This window comes from Microtus oregoni, unplaced genomic scaffold, assembly GCF_018167655.1.
Source record: "Microtus oregoni isolate MIOR12 unplaced genomic scaffold, Mior012 000019F_ref0000042, whole genome shotgun sequence".
NCBI lineage: Eukaryota > Metazoa > Chordata > Mammalia > Rodentia > Cricetidae > Microtus > Microtus oregoni.
Window position 1 is genome coordinate 37222602 of NW_024543078.1, and position 15538 is coordinate 37238139.

Genomic DNA, 15538 nt, shown 5'->3' on the forward strand with positions numbered 1-15538 from the left:
AGGCAGGCTGTAAAGATTAAAATGAAATAACTCACACAGACAATTTTACTGTGGAGTTAGTGAAAGTTACAGTAAGAAGTGCAAATGCCCCTGACTTCAACACTTTAGGTAGAAATCTTATTTCTTTGGATCAAACTGTGTCCCATACTGGATTTCTGTCAATGCATGGACAGTTACCCAGTCTGCCTTCAAGGAACAGTGTTCTTTGAGAAAGGGAAATTGTGACTCATTTGGCTGCTTTCGTTGCTCTGTGGGGAGTGTAAACAGTACTGTTCCCTGAACTCAGAGTCCTTACCTGGATGGAGTCCCGTACAGTTTTCTCTGTGACAAGCACAGAGAGGAGATAACTTGCATAAAGCTACAGAATAGGTGGGAACTAAAATTCGCACTCAGAGCCATCAAAGCTCTGTGGCATGATTTTAATGAAATTGTATTTATTTATTTATTTTTACAATACTAGGGATTGAACACAAGACCTCTCTCTCTCTAATGCTGTGCAAACTTTCTACCATCGAATTATTCTCCAGCCATTTTTTTTTCTTTTCAATTAAAAAAAAAATGTTTTGGGGCCTGGAGAGATGGCTTGGCAGTTAAGAAAAGCACTTGATCTTGCAGAGGACCTGGGTTTGATTCCCAGAACTTACACGGTGGCTCACAACTCTAGTCCTAGGGGATCCAACACCCTCTTTTGACCTCCTTGGACCCCAGACATACACGTGGTACAAGGACATTGTAGGAGGAAAGGCCTGCTTGTTCATCCCAGCTGCCAAGCTAGCTTAGCCCTGAAATAACCACACAGAAACCGTATTAATTAAATCAGTGTTTGGCCCATTAGCTCTAATTTCTTATTGGCTAATTTTTACATCTTTTTTTTTTTTTTTTTTGGTTTTTCGAGACAGGGTTTCTCTGTGGCTTTGGAGCCTGTCCTGGAACTAGCTCTTGTAGACCAGGCTGGTCTCGAACTCACAGAGATCCACCTGCCTCTGCCTCCTGAGTGCTGGGATTAAAGGCGTGCGCCACCACCGCCCGGCTTAATTTTTACATCTTAATTTAACCCGTTTCCATTAATCTGTGTATCACCATGTGGCAGTGGCTTACCATGTAAAATTCTCAGCATCTATCTATGGTGGATCCATGGCATCTCTCTGACTCTCCCAGCATTCAGTTCTGTGTAGTAATAGGGGCGGCGGGGCTGCGTCCCCGGCACCCCGGCTGCCTGCTCGGCTAGCTTATGCCCGAAATAATTACAAGGAAACTGTATTCATTTAATCACTGCTTGGCCCATTCTCTTCTAGGCTAATTCTCACATATTAATTTAGCCCATTTCTAATCATCTTTGAGAACCGGTCTTACTGGGAAGATTCTAGCCTAGTCCATCCTGGGTCGGAGCTTCATGCCGAGAGCGGGGCATGGCGTCTCTCTCAGGCGTCTGCTCCCTAGAGGAGAGCTATCAAGTCTCTGACCTCACTTCCTCTTCCTCCCAGCATTTTGTTCTGTTTACTCCACCCACAGGGCCAAGCAGTTTCTTTATTGGCCAATGACCTTCCTCCATCATTTCCCCTTTTTCGGTTTAAACAAAAAAAAAGGCTTTAACTTTAACATAGCAAAATTACATATAAAAAAACAGTTATCAAGTAAAAGTTACAATAATCTTTATCATAACTAAGGAAAACTATAACTATAACTAACTATTCTTAACTCCATCAAAGACTCCAGAAAGATATAATATTACCTAAGTAAACAAGAACTAAGAAACTTCAAACTCTAGAAATGACAAAGACATCTCGCTGCCTGGACAGTCACCCAAAGTTCTTTTGTACCGTTGGGGCATCCATCTTCAGCCTTCAGGCCCATGGTATCCAGCAGACATTTCCATAAAGCAGGAAAATTCAAAGTCAGTTCAGTCACTATCTGTTGTGTCCTGCAGAATGTCTCGCAGACTCTTTCATGAATCAGGAACCCCGAAAGATCATCTCACCTTAGGCAAGTTCAGTAGTCCTCTTTCTGCAGGTTCTCTGTGTCCAGTTTATACAATAGTCCAGGCAAGAGCAGTTTCTTGCCCAAATGGCTATCAAACTCCATAAGGATCCTCTTCGATGCCCATCTTCCTCTTGAAGTAGATTGGTGCTGCCAGGAGCAGAGTGTCTCATTGTCATGAAAAGTCCTAAATTATTAAAACATTTAAAATGCCATATTCTATAATCTTTGAAAAATATGAAGAATGCCTATCTAAAATATATCTCTATATATCTAGAAAATCTAATTAACATGACTACAAGCTTTACTATTATCGATGATTATCCATTAACAACCTATATTTCTTAATTATACAGTACATATTTAAATGAACTACACAATCACAATACCTTAATCAAAATCAGAAACACTTATACATATAACAAAATTGACCTTAAATCTCTATCAATAAAGCAAAATCTATACTAATGCAAATTATTCATATCTATATCATATCCCCCTTTAAATGTAAAAGAACATTTATAAACATTTTTTGGGAATATGGGCGCAGTTATTTCTCTCCAAACTGCTTCCTGCTGAATGGGGGCGTCGTTAATTAGGTCTTTCATAGACCTAATTAACCTGTGTGCTAGTTTCTTCTCAGTTGGCAGTTGAGCGAAGCAATTTTCTGAAGATGTTTACACCAACCCTTCAGGAGGTTGTGGTCCATCATACCAAATCGGAATAGAAGAAATGAACAGCGTCTCATCCTCTGTGAAAACAAAATAAGAAACTCCTTTCCAAAGCATCATGTCCTTAGATCCAAATTTCAAAGTCAAGGCATCAAAATATCTATGTCGGATTAGTTCAGCAGCATTTATAAATAAATATCTTTTAGCAGCTGTTGCTCCTTCCTCAGCATTCAAACAATTCAAAGAGAGCATAATAGCATACAGTATCAAGATTCTCTGTGTATTTTCCATCTTTGTACAGCTTTGTTTTAACCTCTATTTTGTTTATTTTTACTTTTAACTCTTTGCTTTTTGAGACAGGTTCTCTGTGTCTTTGACCTGAAGTAACTCTGTAGACCAGGCTGTCTTTGAACTCTCAGAGATCCGCCTGTCTCTGCCTCCCAGGCATTTGGGATTAAAGGTGTAAGCTAATACACCTTGAACTCACAGAGATCTGTTTGCCTCTGCCTTCTAGGCACTGGGTTTAAAGGTGTGTGCTACCACACACAACAACTCTCTTCCTTTTTTTTTTGTTTTTTACTTTAAGAACTTCAACTTTTAGTCTGCATATATTTTTAACACATTTTAAACCATTCAGAAATTTTCTCTGTCTTTGAATCTCTCTTTACTGTATATCTCTCTTTTTCTGACCACATGAATCTTTAATTTACCAAGCAATCTCAGTAGGATTAAAGGCGTGGTTTTTCCGGCTGGATCCAGCCCATTCCTTAGCTTTCCAGCCTCACTGCTGAGGTACTGGCTGTAGCCAGCAAGCGAGCTTCAGCAGCCTGTGCTTGCAAACCGCACAAACCGCCTGTGTAAAAGAGTCAGAGTTTGTCCTGGCAGGACAGCCCAGAAATCCGGCATTTTTAAACGGCACAGCTTTTTTCCTGCTACGGCTGAAAACCGAAAAGTATGCGTTCAGCTTTTCGTCAACACCGTTTAAGTGTTTCGTGGCAGGACCTCTTAATGAGCTGCAGGCTTTGCAGCTAAAGCTGAGTCAGGAAGCCTCTCTTAGATGAGGCGCTTGCTTGTGTCTAGCAAGCAGAGTAGAACCGAGAAATTGCTGCTACCAAGAAACCAGGCACAATGCTTTCATTTTGTTCTAGAATTACTTCCCAAGCTGTCTCAGGCTTTATGTGGAAGCAGTTGCCCCACGTTGGGCGCCATATGTAGTAATAGGGGCGGCGGGGCTGCGTCCCCGGCACCCCGGCTGCCTGCTCGGCTAGCTTATGCCCGAAATAATTACACGGAAACTGTATTCATTTAATCACTGCTTGGCCCATTCTCTTCTAGGCTAATTCTCACATATTAATTTAGCCCATTTCTAATCATCTTTGAGAACCGGTCTTACCGGGAAGATTCTAGCCTAGTCCATCCTGGGTCGGAGCTTCATGCCGGGAGCGGGGCATGGCGTCTCTCTCAGGCGTCTGCTCCCTAGAGGAGAGCTGTCAAGTCTCTGACCTCACTTCCTCTTCCTCCCAGCATTTTGTTCTGTTTACTCCACCCACAGGGCCAAGCAGTTTCTTTATTGGCCAATGACCTTCCTCCATCAGTTCTGTCTTCCCCACCTACCTAAGTTCTGCCCTATCAACAGGCCCAAAGCAGTTTCTTTATTAACCAATGAAAGCAACACAAAGACAGAAGGACCTCCTACACCATTTCCCCCTTTCTATTTAAACAAAAGGGAAGGCTTTAACTTTAACATAGTAAAATTACATATAACAAAACAATTATCAAGCAAGAATTAGTTATAATATTTATATCTACTTTATCTTTTATCATGACTAAGGAAAACTATAACTATAAATTCTTCAACTCCATCAAAGACTCCAGAAGGATATAATATTACCTAAATAAACAGGAAGTGCATTGTAAGCAACTTCCAAAACTCTAGAATTGACAGAGACATCTCGCTGCCTGGACAGTCACTCAAAGTTCTTCTGTACTGTTGGGGCATCCATCTTCAGCCTACAGGCCCATAGTATCCAGGAGACTTTTCCATGAAGCAGGAAATTTTAAAGACAGTTCTGCCTATATTGGCAGTTTGTCAGTCACTTTCTTCTGTGTCCTGCAGAATATCTGGCAGACTCTTTCATGAAGTAGAAACTCTGAAGGATCATTTCACCTTTAGGCAAGTTCAGTGGTCATTTTTCTGCAGATGTTGCCTGTCCAGTTTAGCAGGTCAGGCAAGAGCAGTTGTTGTAAGGAGAGGGCTGCTTGTTCATTCCGGCCACCTGGCTAGCTTAGCCCTGAAACAACTACATAGAAATTGTATTAATTAAATCACTGCTTGTCCCATTAGCTCTAGCCTCTTATTGGATAACTCACATTTTGATTTAACACATTTTTATTAATCTTTGTATATTGCCACCTGGCAGTGGCTTACCAGCAAGATTCTAACCCACTTCCATCTCAGGCAGAGGATCCATGGCATCTCTCTCTGACTCTGCCTCCTTTCTCCCAGCATGCCCTTTAGTTTTCCCTGCCTACTTAAGTTCTGCCCTATCAACAGGCCCAAAGCAGTTTCTTTATTAACCAATGAAAGCAACACAAAGACAAAAGGACCTCCTACACTGGGATGTATGTGCAGACAAAACATTCATGAAAAAATCTTTAACAAAAATGTATGGGTATTGGATTATTTAGTGATGGAGGAAAATCATTGGCTAATAAAGGAACTGCCCTGGCCCATTTTATTGGTTAGAGGATAGGAGGGAGGAGTAAACAGAACAGAACGCTGGGAGGAAGAGGAAGTGAGCTCAGAGACTCGACAGCTCTCCTCTCGGGGCAGAGCCATGCCGTGCTCCGGGATGAAGCTCCGACCCGGGATGGACATAGGCTAGAATCTTCCCGGTAAGCACACCTTGGGGTGCTACACACAGATGATTAGAAATGGGCTAAATTAATATGTGATAATTAGCCTAGAAGAGAATGGGCCAAGCCGTGTTTAAAAGAATACAGTGTCTGTGTAATTATTTCGGGGCATAAGCTAGCAGGGCAGGCGGCTGGGGTGTTGGGGACGCAGCCCCGCCGCCGCCCCTATTACTTCAATTTAGGGTTTCTATGATAAAGGACCACAACCAAAAGCAATTTGGGGAGGGAAGGGTTTGTTTCAGCTTTCAACTCTCAGTCACTCCATCACTGGGGGGAGCGAGGCAGGAGCTCAAGCAGGGCAGGAACCAGGAGTTAGGAACTGAAGTAGGGGCCATGGTGGAATACTGCTTACAGGCTTGTCCAGCCTGCTTTCTTACGCCATCCAGGACCACCTGCCCAGGAGTAGCACTGCCCCCAGTAGGTGGGTCACCCCACACCAATCATTATTCAAGAAATGTCCCACAAACTTGACTACAGGCCAATCTGGTTAAGGACGTCTTTTAAATTGAGGTTCTCTCTCTCTCTCTCTCTCTCTCTCTCTCTCTCTCTCTCTGGTCTTTTGAGACACGGTTTCTCTGTGTAGCCCTTACCTTCCTGGAACTCTCTCTGGAGACCAGACTGGGACTAAAGGAGGTGGGAAGAGGGTGTTGGATCCCCTGGAATTGGAGTTGCAGATGGCTGTTAGCTGCTGTATGGGCACTGGTATCTAGACCCAAGTTCTCTTGAAGAGCAACCAGTGCTCTTAGCCACTGAACCATCTCTCCAGCCCCTTTTTTCACCTTTATTGTTTGTTTGCTTCTTTGTTTTTCAAGACAAGGTTTCTGTGTGTAGCCCTGGCTGTCCTAGAACTCACTCTGTAGACCAGGCTGGCCTCAAACCCACAAAGATTCACCTGCCTCTGCCTCTTGAGTCCTGAGATTAAAGGCATGCATCACCACTGCCTAGCTCACTCTTTTTTTTGAAACAGAGCCTCACCAAGAGAAACACCATTTGAATTGATAATATTGGAAGAAAATATGAAAAGGCCGTCCCTGGATTCCCCTATCAACTTTGACTTGTACTTGGAAAATTGATGTGTTTCTTGTGTCTGCCATAGTACATGGACCAATATGGGTCCTGATAACTAATTAGTGAAGGAAACAGTGAATTTCACTTTAACCCTTTCTAAACTAAAAAGTACTCTACTTTCCATTTGAAAGTATGCATTCTCTTTTGAAAACCAAAGCCTTAATATTGTCAAGGACTTGGAGAATAAAAGCACTTTTGCATATTTATCAGGAATACAGACTAGTACATTATTTCTGGAGGGTGTTTGTTAAAATGACACATACACCCTTTGGCTCTAGTTCTACTGCTAAGGTTTACCCTAAAGACATGATCTAGTTCCGTTGGTCTCCAGATCAGACAACAGAGTGATTGAGCTCCAGGGCTGGGAGAGTCTTTTCTTTATGAGCATCTGAAGGTATTAGCAATACATAATTAAGGGACTGGAACACTAGCTGCTTTTCCAGAGGACCTGAGTTCAATTCCCAGCACTCACATGCTGACTAACAACCATCTGTAACTTCAGTTCCAGAGGGATCTGGCTCCCTCTTGTGGTCTCTTCGGACACTGCCTCTTCATCGTGCACAGACACACAGACAAAACAACCACATATAAAATAAAATATTTTTTAAAAAATGAAAACTAAATAAAAATTGAAAATGAGCTAACTCTGGTAACACAGAACTGTGATCCTAGCTACTGGGGAAATGGAGTGAGGACGATCTCAAGTTTAAGGTCTGTCTGGGCTACAGAGTGAGTTCAAGATCAGTCTGTAAAACTTAGACTGACTCTGTCTCAGAAAATAAAATAACTGTATGCATGGTAGCCTAAGCTTGTAGTTCCAGCATTTGAGAGAAACTCACAAAGAGCTCTAGGACAATACAGGTTATAAAGAGACTCTGTCTCTCAAGAGTGAACTAAATGTTAAAAAGGATAAGTTTATGTGAGAGTGGTAGAGCACTTTCTTGGTGTGTGAGGCCCTAGGTTTATTCCCGATACAGGGAGTGTGTGTGTGTGTGTGTGTCTGTGTCTGTGTGATGTGCTAAAATGTCACCAGATGTAGTAGCTCATGCCTTTAATCCTAGCAAGCAGATCTCTATGAGAGATCTATGTCATGAGTTCCAGGACAGCCAGAGATGAATAGTGAGGCCTGTCTCAAAAATAACAACAACAAAAACCTAAAATTTCTAAGAAAAGTGTACTAAAACTCATTAACAATTTCATGTGAATGAATCTTAGTCTGCTTGTTTTCCTTCTTGTCCTCTGTTGAAATATAAAGGTATAGGATTTTGAACAAATTCCCTATTTTTGAATATGTGGACTGTCAAGATGAATCAGTGGGTAAAGGTGCCTGCTGCCAAGCCTGATGACCTGTATTCAATCCTCAGATCCCATATGATGGAAGGAGAAAATACTGACCTACACAAGTCACTTGTGGCAGGTATACACACACCCAAAATATAATAAAACATTTAAATATAGTATTTATTGTGGGCAAAGCAGAAAGTACAAGTGGGGAGGGGAGTGGACTACAACCCTGTGGCTGTTATGATCACTCAGCTGGTAAAGGCATCTGTCACCAAGCCTGATGACCTGAGTCCTATCCCCAGCATCCATATGGTGAAAGAACTGACTCCTAAAAGTTGTCTTCTGACTTCCCCGCCTGCCACTGCATGGACTCGCTTACATACGTAATAAATAAAAGTAATTTTTAAAAAATTTAATTGGCTGTGGTGGTGCACTTCTTTCATTCTAGCCTCCTTGGGAGGCAGAGGTAGGTGGGTCTCTGAGTTCAAGACCTTGTTTCAGTTTTTTTTGAGATTTTATTTTTATTTTATGTGTATGAGTATTTTCCTAAATGTATGTATGTCTGTGCGCCACGTGTGTGCAACGCCTTCAGAGGCCAGGGAAGAAAGCACTGGGTCTCTTGTGTCTGGTACATGAACCTGGGTCCTCTGACCTCTAGCCTCGCCCCCGCAAAAATTTTTAAGCTTAAGAATTTTGACCATAATTCTTCTTCAGAATTATTCATAAATATTTTACATTTTTTCCTTACATGGTTTTTACCTCTTGTAGTCATATATAGAATATGTTCAACTTTATATACAAGGTTCTTTGGGATTTTATTTTGAGACAGGGTCTCATGTAGGAAGCATCTGGGCTCAAACTTTGTAGTTGAAACTAATCTTGAAAAAAAAATTTATAATGCTTCCACCTTCTAGGAGCTGTAAGGTTACAGGTATATGGCACCGTGTTTGACTTTGTATACAGTTTTGTTTTATGAGAAACAGTTTTGTCCAGGCTGGCTTCAAACTCATGCTCCTGCCTCCCAAGTGCTGATCTTATAGGCTTGCACTTTCTCATCATCTCTTTGTATACAGTTTTGTATATTGCTTTTTCACTTAACGTTATGTCATGTAGGTAAAATTCTCATTTAAGTAAAGTCTCTGTGGAAGTATAATATAATCTCTGTGCAACAAACTGGGATAATATAAGGAAGGGCTGGGAATTCAGCTCAGTGACTAAGTACTTTTTTCCACATGTAAGGCCCTAGCCTAGGTCAGTGACCCTGGGTGAAGCCCAGTGTTACATAATAAGATAGTGTGTGTATGTGTTCGTGGATTGTGCAGGCTTCTGTGCTTGCATATAGAGGCCAGAGAACAACCTTGGGTGCCATTCTTAGGAATACTGTCTCCTCCTGAAAGCCTCAGGAATTCTTCTACTTTGACGTTCTTGGTGCAGGGATTATATGTGTGTGATACCATTATACCTAGCATTTTTATGTGGTCTTCAGGAATAAAACTAAAGTCCTTATATTTGTGAAACAAATACTCTATCAATTGAGATATCTGTCCCATACACCCCTCACCTCCATTTAAAAAGAAAAAAAGTATGGTGGGCTGACTGTCTCTGGTGGCACATGCTTATATCCTAGTACTCAAGAGACAAGGGCAGGAGCTTCACTGCAAGTTCCAGATCAGTCAGGGTGACATAGCAAGACCTTATCTCAAACAAAGCAAAATAAAATAAAAGATAATATAATAGTGTTGCGTCACATAATATAATCTATGTTTACCCAAATCCACCATTTGGATGTAGATGTCAGTCTACTTAGCTAAGGAGTTGGAGTGAGCCGGATAGGGAGAGCATCATTAAAATCATAGGGCATTTTGGGAGGTTGGATGGGGGATTCAGGTTATGGACCCAAGTTTGGAATATGAGCAAGCAGGCCAAGGCTAAAGGGCTCTGGGTAATCTACGGACTTCCTCCCTGCTCTTTCCTAGCTTTTGCTGCCTTCTTTACCATTCCCTGGGCTCCTCTACACTGAATTTGGCAAAGTGAATTGTCCACCTGCCTGTTGTACTGTGTCTGTATCCTCTGCCCTTACACACTCTGTACCTGTTTGCGGTAGATTAAGCCATGCAGAACCTTGTTGGATCCTGGTGTCCATCCTAAGTGGTACATATGTGGCATTAGCCACTCCCACTTTGTTTCCTCTTCCAGTTCACTCATCTTGGTAGATTACTTGGTACTTACTTTTCAGGGGACAAAAGAAATTAATTTATTTATTGAGATAAGATCTTTTTAACCCTCAATTAATAACCTAAAGTTTACCTCAAATTTATTGTGTAGCCAAGAATGACCTTAAACTTCTGATCTAGCTGTCTCTACCTTCCAAGTTCTGAGATTATAGGTGTGTGCCACTATGCCTGATTTTACTGGAAATCAACCAAGTGTTTCATGTATCTAGGCAGACACTCTGCCAACTGGGCTACACCCCAGCTCTAGAGAAAAGAAATTTAAACCATAGCAAGTCAGTAGTATAGTCAGATCTTGAATTTAGAGCTTTTCAGGATCGGGGAAGTGTTGACATTATGGGTACTGCTATATTGGTCTGATTTCAAAAGTAATGTATTAAAAATATGATACATCTGGGCATTGTGGCACACACCTTTAATCTCAGGCCTCAGGAAGCAGAGGCAGGTGGATCTCTCTAAGTTCAAGACCAGCCTTGTCTACAGAGCTAGTTCCAGGACATCCAGGACTACACAAAAAAAACCCTGTCTTGGAAAAAAAATGAAAATAAAGATTAAAAAACTTTAAAGACACTTCCTAAAATTTATAATTTATGCAACAAACGTAATATACACACATTCACTCTCTTTTATAAAAGTTATTTTAAAAGTAATAATAGGCTTGTTATAAAGCCTTAAAATAGAATAAGAATATAAAAGTTCAAAGTTCCTAATCCTCATAATACCAGAAGTAATTAATAGATCAGTATTGCCTTCTAGACATTGTGTGTGTGTGTGTGTGTGTTTGCATGTATAAATTTTAACTCAAAAGAAGTTTATAAATATACCTTTTGGCAACTTTTTAAATTTTTTCTTTTATTATGAAAAGCTTCAAAATATACATAAAAATAAAATGCTACATAATCCTAACACATCCTTTCTTTTCTTTTCTCTTAGATGGGGGAGTTTTGAGACAGGGTTTCTCTGTGTAGCCCTGGCTGTCCTGAAACTTGCTCTGTAGACCAGGCTGGCCTGGAACTCACAGATATCCGCCTGCCTTTGTCTCCCAAGTGCTGGGATTTAAGGCATGCACTATCACCACCCAGCATATCATTTATTTCTAAGAGCCAACTTATTTGTTCTTGTTTCATCTTTTATCACCACCACCGTGTGTGTGTGTGTGTATATACCTATATACACATTGCAGATGTGTGAAGGCTAGTGTTGAATGTCAGGTGCCTTCCTCAGTCATTGTCCACTTCATTTTTTTGAGGTAAAGTCTCTCACAGAACCTGGAACACATAGATTCAGTTAGACTGGTCTGGTCCGTGAGCTCTAGGAATCTGTCTCCACACACGCCCCTAGCTCTGGGGTTACTGACATGCACCATCCCACCTGGCTTTCTCTCTCTCTCCCTCCGTCCCTCCCTCCCTCTCTCCCTTCCTTTCTTTTCTTTTTCCAACAAAAAAACACAGAGTTTTATTTCCATGCCATTGGGAAGGGCTGGGAGCAGGCTCCCATAGAGGAAAGAGACCCCTACTCTACTTGCCTGCGGTGAGCAGGTTCCACAGCACCAGGATGACTGAGTCCCCACGCAGGAACATCTTGGAGATTTAGCCGTCCTTGTTGACAGGCTTGAACTTCTTCTTGCCCTTGCTGCTCTTGGGGACCTCAGTCCACATCTCCTTCACATTCTCCAGCACCATGTTGAAGTGCCTGTCAAAGGCCTCACCTGTCCAAGGAACTTCTTGTTGTTACAACAGTTAATGAGCACATGCGTGTTGTTCTTGACTGACTGTGGGCTCCAAGAGGGGGCCTGTGTTGAATTCTTCCTTCCCTCGCTTCTGCAGCTCCTCTGCGGTCATCTCACTCTTGGGTTTATTGAGGAGACTCATAGTGGAGGTTTTGCCTGCAGACCACTCCCATGGTTGCTCCAGTCTCTGGAGTAGAGCGAGAGGAGGCTTTTTATGTGAGTGTTGGGGACCCAAGCTTAGGTCTTCAAATTTGAGCAAGACTTTATTGACTGAACTATCTCCCAAGCCTCATTTTTGGAATATTATAAAGTAAATCCCAAATATCCTATTCTTTAATAAATATTTTGTATGTATCTCTAGCAGGTGGTGTGTGTGTGAGAGAGAGAGAGAGAGAGTAAGTGTGTGTGTGTGTGTGTGTGTGTGTGTGTGTGTGTATGCATATATATTTGCATGTTCTTCCTCAGGAACTGCCTTAGTTTTTGGCTAAGGGTTTCTCATAGGTTGGCCCAGAGTTGGCCTGATTAGGCTAGGTTGGCTGGCTAGCAAGCCCCAGGAATCCCTTCCAGCATTGGGATTACAGTCGTATCTCCTTATACCTGACGATTTTAGGTGGGTTCTATGGATCAAACTTGGGCATTAGTGCTTGCATAGCAAACACTTTACTGACTGAGAAATCTCTCCAGGCCAGATGGTAATTTTTTTTAAAGTTACATAGTGCAGCCATACCCAACAAAATTAACAGTAATTCTGCCAAGAAAAACAAAACAGATGAGCATTTGTTTGAGACCCAAAATGGAACAAGCAGTCCATTCTTCAGACCTTAGGCATATTCCCAGCTAAGCCTTTGGATCAGGCTAGACAGGCACCCCAGATGGGAGCTGACCTTGGAACATTGTTAACCTCTGCTGAACTGCTCAGAAACTGAAACTGTATTCAGTCGATTTTTTCTTTTTTAATTTTTAAACTACACTTGCTTGTTTATTGTATATGGTGTACATGTGTGGAGACCATGAAGTCAGAGGCCAGCTTGCTGGAGTTGGTTTACCACGTAGGTCCAGGGATCAAACTCAGGTTGTCAGGCTTAGCAGCAAGTGCCTTTACCACCTGAGTGGTAAATCAGTTTCAAGACATACTTCTTGAAAAGCAATGAAATCTCTGATCCTTTAGCAGTTTAAAGATACAATTTTCTAAGACCTCAGAACACTTTTTTTTTCTTTTCCCCCCGAGACAGGGTTTCTCTGTGTAGAGGTTCTAGCTGTCCTAGAACTCGCTTTGTAGACCATGCTGGCCTCGAATTCACAGAGATCCACCTGCCTCTGCCTCCTGGGTGCTAGGATTAAAAGTATTCCACCACCACCTGACCTCAGAACACATTTTTAAGACTGCTTAAATATATTTTTCCTGGGTTATAGTCCTAATTAGTGGACTGAGTGTTGCGGTCATACCTTTAATCCTAGCACTCAGGAGGCAGGAATCCCTGTGAGTTCCAGGTCAGTCTGGGCTACATAGAGAGACCCTTCTCAAAAGCAAAACCACTTCTTTGTTAACTTGGCTGATTTTTTTTCTCAGTTGACAATTTCCTAAATGTCCAGAATATTAACTGAGTATAACTGTGTCACCATACCCAGCTAGTTCTTAATTTTAAAAGATTTTTTTTTCTAAACAAGAAGGTGATTGGGTAGATGGCTTAGTGGTTAAGAGCACTTGTTGCTCTTGCACAGAACCTGGGTTCTGTTCCCAGCACCCATATGGTGGCTCACAACCATCCATAACACCAGTTCCAGGGGCTCTAGTTTCTTCTTCTGACCTCCTTGGGCAACAGGTGCACATGTGGCACACATAAATACCTGCAGACAAACAGTCATACACATAAAATGAAATAAATCTCAAAAAGATTTTTTTTCAACAAAGAAACACTGGGGTTTGGGGATATTTATAGCTCAGTGGTGGAGTGCTTAGTGTCTAGCAAGCATGTGTGAGGGCCTACATTTATTCCCCAGTATACCACACATGCACACACACAGTTATAAAAGAGGAGGAAGCTTTCCACCATGGAGAAGGTCTTGGAACTGAAGCTAACAAGACACTGCTACTGTCAGCAGCCAGCTGCCCTTCTGGGACATCATGTAAAATGATGTAACTGAGTGAAAAAGTGGTGGAGAGCCGGCCTCTTTCCTGCTCAAGTCGCTAAGCTGCTGTTGTAGTGAGAGGTGTTCATGAGCCCTAAGCTCTAAGTCTGTCCTGGGAAGAAGCAGTAGAAAGAAGGCTTCTTGGTCAGAGAAAACCAGCTTTGGGGATTTCATCTTTTCTTACTTTGGAAGCTGAAATCAAGGTGGTCTTCAGGTACCCTGTGGTGAGTTCTCATTTTATATATGAGAAAAGCATAGCAGGATAAAGTGTAGTTCCTAGCAAGCTGGAGGCTGGACTGATTCTAAGCTTCAGTTCTCTGAGTGTGGTATTTCCTGCTTCTAATTTCTGAGATAATGAGAGCAACCAGATGAGGCGCCTGACAGGTTCTTAATGTGCTCTCAGAGTCCCTGGGTATCCCTTGTATGGATCTCATTGTCTTTCCTTTTTTTTTTTTTTTTTTTGATTTGGAATTGGTCAACTGTGATATGTTTCCTTGGGCTATTGGTGACCAGCCTTATCTATGGCAATGTGGTGGTTTGAATACAAATAGTGTGCCATGAATCCTAGTCTCAAACCCACCTTAGTCAGCTGGCCAGATAATTTAGTCTACTGTTTCCTGAAATGATCACGATTGCCCAGATCATGGATTTGCCAGATGACCTTGGGTGGTATGGGATAGACAACTTTTCCTTCACTGATACAACTACCTCTTTAAGGGTGTTGATAAATCTAGACAAAATACGATAAGTGGTATTCCATCTGGCAGGAAGTATCAGAGACCATCATCTGGCTGCTCCAAGCTTCCTAATCTTCGACAGTCACAGGAATTTCTTTATTCTGCCATATACCAATTACAGTCTTGAATAGAGTCTGTTCTCCTAGTCAATATAAAAGTTGTCCAAAATTAAAGGATAGCTTGACAGTTCAACTTAATGTTTAGTGGAACATATATTTATCGACTGGTATGGTTAATACAGAATATAAATATAAATGGGGGAGCTTTGTTGAGAACCTTTTAGAGGCTGCTCAGTATTTTTCTGTTTGTGTTTTATGAGATGTGTTTTGGGCCATGTTCATGAGCAACTCATGAGAAAGGCATAGCCCCACAGATACTGTCCCTGCAGCCCTCTGGGAAATCTGCTACCAAATTCAATCGTAATTATTGTGTGGAGCTGAAAGAAGATGGAAACATTGACATGGACATTGTAGGAAGTGGGCTGTGGCAATGAACAATCAAGTGCTTTCTGCCTTCCAGGATTGTCTGAAGAATCTTCACGGAAATCTTTGCTGGCAGTCAGCGATGGCGAGTAAGGGGCCCTCGGCCTCTGCATCCACTGAGAATTCCAGTGCAGGGGGGCCCAGTGGCAGCAGCAATGGCACTGGTGAGAGTGGAGGGCAGGATAGTACCTTCGAGTGCAACATATGCCTGGATACAGCCAAGGATGCTGTCATCAGCCTGTGTGGCCACCTCTTCTGGTAAGTTCCCTCCTTTCATCTCTGTGGATACCCTACCAAGTCCTAGGCAGATGTC

General features: G+C 42.0%; 1 protein-coding gene and 1 pseudogene across 2 annotated transcripts in view; one reads left to right on the plus strand and one right to left on the minus strand.

Moving 5' to 3' along the window:
- The window catches only part of LOC121459664 (E3 ubiquitin-protein ligase RNF185), a 38510-nt gene that overhangs the window by 6563 nt on the left and 16409 nt on the right, over positions 1 to 15538 (plus strand). The window contains exon 2 of one of the 2 annotated variants that reach the window (XM_041669603.1): positions 15263 to 15483. In XM_041669603.1, coding sequence (XP_041525537.1) covers positions 15308 to 15483 — 176 coding nt within the window. In that variant the 5' untranslated portion in view covers positions 15263 to 15307. Of the gene's footprint in view, positions 1 to 15262; positions 15484 to 15538 lie in introns of those variants that run through there. The other variant, XM_041669604.1, reaches the window with a different exon arrangement.
- Positions 11665 to 12018, minus strand: LOC121459665 (annotated as a pseudogene).